Source organism: Nylanderia fulva, unplaced genomic scaffold, assembly GCF_048542155.1.
Source record: "Nylanderia fulva isolate GAGA-0341 unplaced genomic scaffold, ASM4854215v1 Scaffold35, whole genome shotgun sequence".
Taxonomy (NCBI): Eukaryota; Metazoa; Arthropoda; class Insecta; order Hymenoptera; family Formicidae; genus Nylanderia; species Nylanderia fulva.
The window spans coordinates 1,568,364-1,581,355 of record NW_028190422.1 but is presented as its reverse complement, the minus strand read 5'-3'; the positions used below and the strand labels follow the sequence as shown (position 1 = coordinate 1,581,355).

The 12,992-nt window shown below is 38.6% G+C and overlaps 1 protein-coding gene across 1 annotated transcript; it reads right to left on the bottom strand.

Moving 5' to 3' along the window:
- Window positions 1–287: 287 nt before the first annotated feature.
- Window positions 288–3,150, bottom strand: LOC146722208 (uncharacterized). The gene is made up of 4 exons (XM_085485194.1): window positions 2,916–3,150; window positions 1,589–1,903; window positions 677–1,206; window positions 288–609 (listed from the first exon to the last, which is right to left on the bottom strand). Exons 1-4 carry the CDS (start codon window positions 3,133–3,135, stop codon window positions 313–315), a joined length of 1,362 nt encoding a protein of 453 aa, XP_085341320.1. The 5' UTR covers window positions 3,136–3,150; the 3' UTR covers window positions 288–312.
- Window positions 3,151–12,992: the final 9,842 nt, after the last annotated feature.

Genomic DNA, 12,992 nt, shown 5'->3' with positions numbered 1-12,992 from the left:
TATAAATAGCTTTTAAGACGCGCGCATGCAAAAAGTATTTAGACTTAAAACTCCAAAGAATTGAAGAGAATATTCCTGTACATAAGATAATTTAAAGAATTCCATTCGCGCAAGGCTGCCAGAAGCAAATTTTAAACATCATTTAAACGATTGCGAAATGCATTCCGCGCGCAACGTCGATGTCATATTTATGCAGCATTATAAAATAAATTACGGGTCTCTCTCTCTTTCTCTCGGAAATATATTTCCGTAAAAAATATTTTCCTCGGGAATTATTTATGTTCACACAGGTACAGTACAGAAATATATACGCTACGCTTGAACGAGACATCGAATTATCGGATAAAATCGAGGGATAACGCGAGCGAAAAAAGAAAAAAAAATATAATGCCGCCATTGACTGAGGATGACAGTAACCCGGCAAATGCGCTCTTGCAATATCGCGTTCGCGGATTCGACTCGGCTTACCGCTTGAGCCGTCGCAAGTGCCAGATGCAACTCGTGCAGCTCATCCGCGCGGCGAACGTCCTCGTTCAGTGCTCGTATTCTGAATCGAATCTCCTGAATAGCCATCTCAGCGATTTTCACTTTTAGCCGCTTCTCCTCGGTCTGCAAAATATAATCATCCCCTATATAGCCGCTGAATCTCGCTGTACAAAGTCGGCGAGACGCATACTTCCAGTCGATGCAGCATCAATCGGTAACCCAGCTCGTCTCGCAGCTCCGATTCGAGCAGATTGTCCGCATCCGGATCCCATAATCCCGCATTCGAAATACGCGATCTCGCTCCGTCCAAGTCGTTTCGTTGATTCCGCAACGACGTCGCGTTCTCGTGAATTCTCGATTCCTCGCATCTACCTCTGCAGCACGTCGAATCCCGAATGTCACGGGTATGAGAGGCGGAAAAATCTTCGGTTGGGAAATCTTCCCGACTAGTCGCAGAAATACCTCTCGTCTCTGAAATGCTCGACTCCGAGCATGAAATTTCGCTTCGCCACGCGAATTTCGATGGTAGAACGGCGGATTCTTTCTTCGATGGCTCCAATTTCCGGCGCGTTTCAACCGCGTTCTCTCTTTTATTAATTACTCCGTCGTGATTATCAGACTGTCGGGGCTGCAGCAGGAAGCAACGCCCTTTTGCCGCGACTGCAACCGTCGGGAAAATGGAGTGATCGTCGTTCTTGCGTTTCTTGCCCGGCGATGCAGCTGATGGTTGAACAGAAAGATGAAATTTTTTGTCGCTGCGACATGCCGGCTATTTGTCCGCAATTTCGACTTTCTTGCGAGCCATTTTATTGACGCATCAAATGAAAATGCATTTATTAAAGCACGAAAGCGCAAGAAATAAACATCGATATCTTTTTTTCGATAAAATATATTCCCATCCCTGATCGAATTTAATTGCATCGCATCTGTTGTTAACGATCGAAATTAAAAATAAAAAAAGAAATAAAAGTAACAATACGAAATGGAGGGTAGATCATTATTGGTCGTTATTACATTAATTAAATTACACTAACGCACCTGATACTGACGGCAATTGATAAAGAAAATCGAGAATTGTAGAAATTAAATTAAATTCTATCACCTGAGGCGATGGAAACGCTGCTTTGAAACGAGGATCTATCTAGAGGCACGTCTCCCTCGCGTTTTCTTTTCGATTGCTGATTCTGGCTGAAAAACTCGGGAGTTCGTTCGGGCAAATCGGAGCAAATCACCGATACAGTTACGCTATTGTCCATGGAATTAGTATTAGAGACTATCACATCGGTACCTATTGGTTTTTCCGACTTATGCTGCTCTATTACATTCAATGGCCTTGTGTCTTCATAAAACTTATTTGAAAATCTTTCTCTCTGCGACATCTCCGAGCTAAATTGATTCTTTCCGAATGAATCTAAATCTAAAAATTACAAGCCATTATAATATCCGTTATGAAAAATCGATATACTTCTTTTCAGTGTATAATCTCCCTTTTCTAATATTTTATAAAATTTGTGAAAAAAAACCATCTATGTTTTATAGACAGAACGACTATAATTCTTAAATTTTATATAAATGAGTGAGAAAAAATATAAATCGCATGAATGATGAATATCGAAGAAAGTATATCGATTCGATCGGATAACCGTCATAAAATAGCTACTATAGACGATCCTTTTACGCGGTTGATAGCCTTTCCGAAGGTCTAAAAGGTCCACGAAGAAAGTCACGATATTCTTTGCTACACTCAACGATAAACGAGTAGAATAATAAGAAGGATAAAAAACTCGGGCGCATTATTGAGTCTTGATAAAAGCAGACCACGGTCTCGTAACGATCGAACGAATCTAAAGAGGAAGCTTATCGATTCATGAAAACTTGACAGATTTAAAGAAGCACGAAATATTCTTTAAAGCAACGACGGCGACGACGATAAGCGAGACGAGCCGTAATAAGGATAAGGAAGGTAATAAAACTTAAAGCGTCTTAAAAATGGCCAAGTACTTTCATAGAAGTAGCTTATCGTCGCGACACACGCTAAGAGATTGAGAGTTAGATATATTTCTCGAAATATCCTCCAAACGACGACGTTGATATTGGAGCGAAAAATACGACAAATAAAAACCGTTCGTTTTTATATTACGCGTAAATCGTGCAATGTAAGATTTACGCTAATCATTAATAAAAAGATATTTTCGGTGCTCAAGTATACGATGCAGTAAATTTCACTTTTCATGCTGTAATTCAGTATCGCGTATAAATTTATACTTTACAGCTTACTGCATTCTCCGATAACCATCTCGTTAGGCGGTTCCACTCTACGAAAGTGAGTAATTATGACCGGTAAAAAGATCGGATTGGAATGAACTGCCGCAGGGAACTTAAAAAACGGAGACATTTCTTTAAAGAGACGCGATAAGCTGGAAACATACCGGTCGGGAGGATCGTCGTGGCACTTAATTTCCGTAAGAATGTTCCATTATCCCCATATATTTGACGCTGACGACATCCCGACTCGACGATGTTCCGCGGCGACTCTTCGTCGAGACGAAGAGAAACGCAAGGAGTGGCCAATGATCCCTTGATGACCTTCGTCGATTCAAGATTATCGCGATTTTCAGGGACATCCGGATTCGACAGCGACTCCTCCATCGCTTCTTTTAAAGTTGCGTTCGAGTGTTTCCTCACGCCCTGTATAGTAATTTGACAGGAGTCGATTTTACACGAGAGAATAAATTTACAAAAAAATTTGCGGCGGGATAATAGCACGCGAAGGTACGATGAAAATGATGTAAACGAGATTTTGAATAACTTTTGGCAAATATTCAAGCATCTTCGCACGAACGTGCCAAATCGTAAATTCGGCAAGAATATAGCTCAAAAAGAAGCGAAAACGATCGTCGAACGAGAGTTATAACGTTCTTGCATAACGTCTAATGGACCGTTTGGGATAACGCGCAAACTATTGTGTGTGCATAACTCATTATTATCTTACACGCGTGTTTATATATGTATATACATATATATATATATTTATACTTTCATCTACTTTTCCAGACTCGCGCGAGAATGAGAAATAGAAAAGTCGGGAGAGAGAAAGGAAAAGAGAGACAGTCGAAGGCGAATCGAGACGAGACCGAGGAAAAGACGAGCGTTTATTTAGCAAGACGAATTTCAGGTCACCGATCGGACGCTAATTTCACGCGAGCGCACACCGACGAGATTTACCGTCTGTGCTCTCCTGCCGTGGTACTTGTAGTTCTGCCAGTACTTCTTCAGCTGCGCCGAGGTCTTGCCGGTGAAACCCGCGAGATGAAAATCCCGCTCGATCGCGCGCCAGATCTCCCGACGGTCAAACACCGACGCACTCGTGTCGTCCAGCAGCGGCGCGTACTGGCTCATTATATTCAGCAGATGTAACCGCTCGTCCTTGCTGAACTGATTCCTTCTCCGGCCGCTGTCCTCCTCCTCGTCCCTCGGGAAATGATGCGGTAACATTTCTGCGATCCAGGGTGATTCCCACTTCTTCGCTCGCGAGAAACTTTCAAGTGTCAGAAGCTCGGTCTGCAGGACTTCTCGTCAGAACTCTCCTCGCGGACTCACGGCGAGTCACGCGCGTCGATTTTTATCCAGGCTTTTGTTTCGACATGTAAAACGTGCTATGGCGATGCGCAAATTTTTTTCCCCTTTTTTCCCGCGATGCGTACTCGTTATACACCACGTATGGACGAGCGTTTGAAGATGCTTGACCCCGTAGAAGAGGAAAACGAAGAAAGAGACCCGTGTCGTCGGGTTCGATCTTATTTGAAGATCCCGCACATCTTAACCACCTTGCGCAATCCCTTCTTGAGATTAGATTTTTTTACGTGTGCTCTCGAATGAAATAAGTAGCAATAATATATTGTAATAATTGTGTACGATCGTCTCCATCTCTTCCTCGCTTCTCTTCACGATACTTATCCGCTACTACTCCGATATTACAGGAGCGTATCGCTGCTATTGTAATTGTATGCCCACGGGACACTTAACTTTCTATCATCCGTACACGCGTCTTCTGTGCGATGACTACATGGACATATCGTTGTTTGCGTAATGTTTGCTATCCTCGGCTTCCTGAAGAGATCTTCGGCGCGGCTGCGGGCGAGTAGGAGTTTAACGCAATTTGCGGCAGTTCGGGAAGTAGTTTCGAAAAGGGGAAAAAAGTATTCGGTAGACTTTATTTGCACGAGAGAGAGAAACCCAAACGGATACGTGAAACAAATGCCACGAGTGTTCATCGCTTTTAAACGAGAACTGTGATATCCTTGAGAGACGCAGTCTTAAAGATGATAATGTATAATGAATCGGACAGCAGACTCAATGAAAAAAATTCCCTGGCTTTCTCAGATTTTCTCTCTCTCCAAGACCAGAAATTCATTTTTCCCTGACTTTTATAGTATTATTTTTTCCAAATATATAATTTGCATATATCTATATGCTAAATCAATTATATGTTAAATCATGAAATTCTTGAGATATTTTTGTCAATAAGAAAAATATTAGGAAGTTAAATAATATACAATCTGCATTATGTACGATAATCGAAATAACATGTCACTATATAAACTATTTTATATCAAATTTTTTCAGTTTTTTTATCTCTATTAAACATATTCAAATAAAATAACACGACGATGAGAATATAAATTAACGAACACGCTGTAGATGAATCGATTTTTAACAACATAGAAAATTAGCGTGCTGGGAGTCAAGGAAACGTTTATATTATTATTTAATAAAAAATTTCAAATTATTGATTGAGACAAATGTAGAATAATGTGAAAAAATCCAGATAAATAGTAAAAATTTCCTGACTTTTCCCTGACAATGTCCGATTTTCCAGATTTCCCTGATCGCTAGACACCCTGTCGAATCTTGGAAATTTCTTCTCGCAAATTTATCCAATTTTGATTTACCTCTTATATTCGTTTCTCAATCTTAATTTTTATTTCTGTCACGCGCAACGAGAACCGTAATATGCATATATAACCTAGGATCGTTCGTAGTATTTTAAAAGAGCGTCGCGCGAGAAAGTGACAGCGCTCTTTGTGCGCGACCGTAGTAAGGTCGTAAAACGTGCAACCGTCACGGCGAACGTTCAACAATATCCGCTGATTAATTACACATTTTCTCCGCGGTCCACCGCCGCTCGGGACTTTGCATAATCCCGGCGAGACGACAGGTGGTAACCCAGAAAGCGAATCGATGGACGGATCGTTCACGCTTCAGGAACTTCAAAGAAGCAAATTCGTCTTTAGCGCCTCTCTTAGCGCCTCATTCTTTTCTACGAGATTTTCGCTCGTAAAACACGGCGTCGGGTCTTTGTGTAGGCCGGTATATTGCACAGACCGGAATAATCGGCGAACGCGAACAATCGCACGGGAGAGAAAGAGAGAGGAGCATGTTGGGTATAGCAGATATATTGCGAAAATCACAATCGAACGACATTGATGAGAATGTGGACGAGATTAGTGGCTGGACGAGAAAGTGCGAGATACGTTATAAGCTCCTCTGCAAGTAAACGGCGATCGTCGGTATTGCACGAGAGAGTTTGTGCGTACCGCAAAATGACGCGGATAAAGCGAGCGTTGCGAAATATCGCGCGCTTCAACGTTTCTCGCGGCTACAAATACGGCGATAGAATCGATTTTCGGAACGATAAGAACTGTGTATAGCGGGTCGCATGAATTTTACGACTTACGCCCCGCTTGTTTGATATGCGCACTTTCAATCTCGTATAATCTCGTTAAAATTCCGGGATTTTTCTCGTAAATCTTACGGTTTTTTGCATTCGCACGACGCGATTGGAATTAAAAAGTCTAAGCGAACGCAATTTTTCAAATGTACCTGTATGTAGAAAAAAGCTAGTTATTTTAAACGTTATATAAAATTTTTCGATTGAAATTCAAGTTGTAAATCAACTTCGCTTTTCTCGCGGCATGTGCTTGAAAAAGCGTTGTTGATTGAACATCAATAATGCTTTTAATATGTGGAAAGCATAAAATTACATGATTCTTTCTGTCGAATAAAATTAATTAATTTCTAAAGAACATATATCGTTTCAGGAATGAGATTTAAATGAGTAACGCGATGCGCTCTCATCCAAATCTCTCAATTCTCGTTTATACGAGAATGTTATTGGCAATTGACATGTTAATGCTGATCTTACATTTATTGATGAAAGAAATTACCGAGTGATAAATGCGACTCGGATGAACTATTAACCTCGCGAAATGCCAAGCTAATGTTATCCCCGGCGTAAAATAGTTAGCGAATTTTTGTCGCGGGGGAGCGAACTAAAGTCGTTTTTCGTCATGACACGAATTAATTGGCGAATCATCGTTTATCACGATTAGAGGGCAGACAGCGAAATTTGATCCTAATCTAGGAGATAAGGATGAGCTAGCTGAGCCAGAGTAATTTCGCACGGAAAGCGCAATCATGTGACATATATACGAAAAGAGAACGCGCGTTTATTCGCTTCCGGAAATATTGAAAAATGAATAACGAAATAATAGGGTTTCATTAACAACCCGCACGCGTATGAGAATATTTGCATTGTAAATATTGCGTCTAGCAAACCAACCGACAAGCGGAATTAACGCGGCACGATGACCCCCTCCGTTTATACATATGCCAACAATATTCGCCTATAATGTAATACAAACGTGCAAAATATACACAATCAGCTTAAATCAATACAAAATTTAAGATGAAATCTCGTTCTTTCTTCTTCTCTCTAAAGTTTGAAATTTAAATCGCCTTAAAATATATAACTCGAAATCGGTTTCACGCCTCCGTATATTCACAAAGTTTACGTGTCGGATGTCGGAAAATTGAGCCGGAAGCGATCGTGGTATTAAGTGCTTGTTAGAACTTGATGATCATCTCGAAACTTGTCCGAGATGCATAGCAACGTGTGCCGCCGCGCGATTGATAGCCCTAATATATAGAGTCGCCGACTAATTAATAATCTCGTGCTTCGAAATGGAGGCGCGCAAATATCCAATCTTGCCGTCGGCGTGTCGCTCGCGATAGAGACCATATGTTCACGGAGGGAAGCACTACAGAGGATTATGATGCCAAGTGATTGATGGCACGTAGTTATCATACGCGAAGGCGATATGACGCCGCGCGACTGTCGCGCATTATTTCGACATGCACTCGGGACATAAGGACGCATGGAGATCCAGTCGGATTGTGTAAACGTTGGTCCCTCGGCGTAATGGGTCAGCTAATGTTTTCATCTCACAACTAATTCTGCTTGCCGCGCGTATCTTCCCGTGAGAATATAAACCTGCGTGCATCGCGCGGGCGAAGACGCGATTACGATCTAGATTATAGACTCTCTGACAATCTGGCCTCGGTCACGTTATTCCTCGGCTTTTATCAGCGAACGCTCCTGTTTTGCTTAATAAATGCTGTAATAAAAAATGTATCAAGTAGAAATCTCGGTGTCACGTATTATTGATCCCGTGTTTTTATCGCGGCGCTAAAAATAATTCTCTGTTTATGACCATCTCGTAAATAATAAACTTCTTGTTAAAGAAATATATCGCAGAAAATACTTATGCTTGTTTCAGCAAAATAACCATCTCTTTCTGCCCCTATTTTCTCTTCTGTCAAATTTTGCAACTATACTATATCTATTTTATCCTTGCTCCAAACTACAATATCATATTCTCTCATTTATTTTATATATATATATATATATATATATATATATATATATATAAATGTATGTATGTATTTATTTATTTACAACATATATTCTCTATGTACATATTTCAACATAATTTTATTTTTATATACTTTTGATACACGTAATACGCATATGTCCTTGCCTTATTACCGTCTTTAAGATGTAATAATCCCTAAGTCTCCAATATTTTTTTCTTCGCGATTCCGCGCGTGAAGTGAAGTGCGTGCCTGAAGGTAATTGGTCCCAGAGCACCTGATGGTTTTATTATTTGACGCGTGACGTAATGGGAGATGCTTGAAAGAGAGAATTATGGTAACGAGGAATAATTATATAGGTACGGATAATGCATCGATTACACGATAACGGATATTATTGTATTCTTAAATATGCGGGCGAGCAGCGATGGAAATATATAATATTGCTTAAATAAAGTATTATTATTATTATTCTTCCAAGGAAACGCGATATGTATGATTAATTTCATATACGATTTCGCGCCAACCCCCGTAATTTCCAAAGCACGGCCTCGTGCGCGAAAACGTTAAAACGACGGGGAAGCGAATGAAACTCGTGAACCGTGAACCATGTGTGTGTATGTGAGTGTGTAAGTCCTAAATTATCTCGTTAAATTTATTGAGCGCACCGTTGAAACGAGGTGACTGGATTGCGGCTCGCCATGCGCGAATTATTCCGGAAAACGATTCTACAGACGGGCGCGCCAATAAGACAGAACATTCTCCCTTTATTCGTCCGTTTCCTGACGGTGTTGCGGTTGCTTAACCGATAATCATGCCGCAAACCACGAGAGAAAATTCTAACCACGCCGTAAAACTTTTTCCTGAATCCGACGTAACAGAGAACTAACGCGACTTAATAACGCGCACACAAAATGGACGTGTCGATACAACATTACATGAACGAACAGCTGGTAGCGCGTTGGTAATTTGGTAGTAAATTTGTACATACTACTGTTGCACTTTGCTGCATCTCCGAAATGCATGCTTTCGCGAAACGTGCGGAGGCGTCTAACGACACCTAATGACGTATGATACAGCGCCAGATGCATCGATGCACTCGCATACATTTGCCACCCTCGCGAATAGAAGCTACTGTACCGAGACATGCTGAATATTTGACACGTTGAATGTCGCGCTGATAGACCCTGTTGAATGTTGTTTCACAACATTAAGAAAGTACTTGTCTCTCTCTCTCTCTCTTTCTCGCTCCGAATCGATAAAATAAATAAATTTGATCGACAGTCTCAACACGTTTAGTTACTTTGTCGGACAATCGGACAATCGACATGTCCATAAATATATTTTCGTCTGAATTGTTCCTCTACATCTACTTTCTCTTTTATAGAGTCCCCGTTCTCTCGGTTAAAGGTCGTCATAAAACTTTAGATTTTGTCACGAGTCTAGTTTTCATCATTCCATATTTGGTTGAACGTGATTCACAAATAACATAAGACCGATCTCGTAATCTTAGTTACCGTTAACTAAGGTTCAATCTCCATTTTCGTATCTAATTATATCTCTTTACATTTTTCTAAAAAGAGACAGAAAAAAAATATTAGAGAGAAATGTTGAATCTCTTTTTCATTCAATTTTAAATGATATTTATAAATGGCAGTAACATATATTTAAATTTAAAAAACCATTATAACAGAAAAGTAAATTTGAGATAATTAAATGATGCTAAATCATTTGAAATGCTAATACATATGTGTTTTGATAAACAACCAATGAAACGTGAAACGATATTCAAACGCATAAGGAGCATAGTTCCCCTTTATTACCTCATTAATTCAACTAATATAGGTGCCATGCGATTACCATAGAATACCAAAGAACATATTTCAAGACACAGTTGCATAAGAATAATCATACAATCCATCTGTTATGTGAATTATAAACGAATTCAGGATGGACAAATTAGGTCGTACCGGGAAAATTTATTTATTTAACAAAAGAAGAGGTATGTTTCACTCGCGCAAAAATATAGATTTCCCACTGATCGCCAAATTAGGAGTGTACTTTATACCCGGAAAAGATCGCGGTATCGTCTCTCCTTGTAAGGGGTAACGAATCTCTGTGGACGTAGGAGTTCATATATTATCGTCATTATTCCCGAATGTGTGATTAAGAAAGCCATTTTCTAAAGTGCGAATCTTAAGAAGCTATAGTGCACCTCCAATAATACTGGGCACATAAATCATTTAACAGGTGTTCACATTGAATTCGCGTTTATTACATGGAGCACTTAATCAAACCCTTGTGGAAGATGTAGGATACATGATATTATTTTTACACGAAAGAGTATTTCTGATCTTTTGTCGATGACCTAAATTATATTTATGTCATACTCAGAATTTTATCTTTATCAGTATTTTTATCTTTATAGGAACTAAAATTTAGTGAAATATTAAAATAATAAAATATAATAAATAAAATGGTGAAATGTGTAAAATATACCAGAACTTTAATTTGTCTTACAGTTATAATAATTATAATTATAATTAACTAATAAATATTATGTAAAATACAATAAAAAATTATAAGAAATAAAATTTCACGGACGTATGTTGCGTATAATATTTTGTATTTTATTTCTCCCCATGCCTTTTAAAATATCTATTTATCGTTGAAAATTAATCTCTTCGTCGTTATCATATAGTTGAATTATTTTGTAACAATAGCATATTACAAGAGGTAATTACTTTTACGGCAAGTCTAACGACTAAAATGCATAGGCTGTAAACTTGGGTGGAACTTCAAATGTGGGATATTTTCGCCTAATGCAATTTCGTCAGCGAGTGCTTTTTTCATCCCGTTGATGATAAAATTACGGCAGGCTCGGTGATGGCACGCTCTTTCTACAGAGTGTGCCTAGGTAAGGGGGTACAATACCTATATAAAGCTTGAATGAAGATGCTCCCAGCTATTCACTCTCACCTTTCTCATAAGCGCGCGCACAGCACAACGTAAATCTTCCGGCCGAATCGCAAAGGAAGACCGACTTCGCTGGCTACCTGGCAATAATTTTCCGCGGAAAGGATTTCACTTACAGGTGAGTTTGAATTCAATATTTATTCACGGTATCGCATCAACATTCGTTTGAGTTGTGAAGAAATACATGCAATTAATATCAATCTATAAAATATTTTATACTCGCTGCTTCAACATTTCTCATATGTCATTTCCTTTTCTATATACGATATATAACTGTAATCATTTTTTTTTAATATAATTAATTATGTATTCTAATAGTTATAATGTATTATTATATATAATTTAAATATTAACTAAATGGAGAAATATGATATATGTATATGCAAATCATGAATATGTTTCTTATCTAGCCATTAACATTAATTAACATGAATAGTGTTTTTCATAACCAGTGCTTATCTTGCACTTCTAGAGATTACCTGCAGATTTCATTGGAGAGATCTGTGTTTATACCGTAAATAGATTTTTTTTAAATAAAATCGTTTTATTCGTTGCACGTTACTTTCCTCAAACGTATGTGATGTCAAAGCCGCAAGCAAACCTCAGTTGTAGGAGAAAAGAGTAGCGAGTGTGAGAATCATTGTGCGAGAGTGAGAGTGAGAAATGATGATTGCTCGTTTTGGTCACCGCATCCTCGAAGAAAGTGAGTACGCGTGTGAATATATAGATATATATACACATATGCAAGCACGGTACACGCACCGCAGGACGACGACGTGGATGCACACTTGTTGCACGCACGTAATATACAGATGCCGTGAAGTCTTCTTGTTTTTCGAGTATCCGTGGTAACAAGCAGTCAAACACGTCAAGTATCGGAGGAACAAATGACAAGTCTTATAGAGTGTTCGCTCTTACGATCATTTCTCATAGTTTCACTTCTTGCAAACATTGTCATTGCAATTAAAAATTGCATTTTGCATATTGTTAAAAAAAAAAAAATAAAGCAGAGTGACATTATGCAATGCGAGAAGTAACATAAATTTTAGTACTCTTATCTTTTTCCAAAGACTACGAGAAAAATAATATTGTAGGTCAAGAACGAGTACAATTTTTCATTTGCGAAATATGAAAAGAAGATAAATCGTATCGCTCATTTTCATTTCAAAAGTCATCTCGCATTGTGGCTTGCACGAATATTAAAGAAAAAATAATTGTTAGGATATTCATTCATTGCACACGCCTCGTGACATTTTTATCTTCGCGAATTAAACATTGCAAAACGTGCATGACAGAACAAGAAGAGTTTACGACATCTTTGAGCTCTATCGTACCCCAATAAAAGTATAAACGCAGTGATGCAAGGGCGACGAGAAAATATTGAGAAGTTTTTACTTGTTCCACGGCACGTCATGAGTTATGTCATTATTACTTGTAATGAAGCGATTATTAACTATCTTTCAATCTGCCGCGATTTCTCGCTACATCGTGTTCATAGTAGAATAGTCGAAGGATTAAGATTACAACATTTAAAAAGAAAAAAAGAGTATATAATTTAGCCATGTTAAGTAATATGAACTGCGTATTATATGAATATAATAGCATGTGCAATTGTGCAATATGTAAACTTTCTATTAAAATTCTTAACCTCACGCTTGATTAATTAGAATCGGGAGAAATAATCTTCAAATACTTGATTGAAGAGATTCTACAATATTGGAATATTATATTCGTCAGTTATAATTTGACCAGTTTACGATAGATGAGTAAATTGATAAGATGGTAGATAAATGGATGAGAGATGAGAGAGAGATATA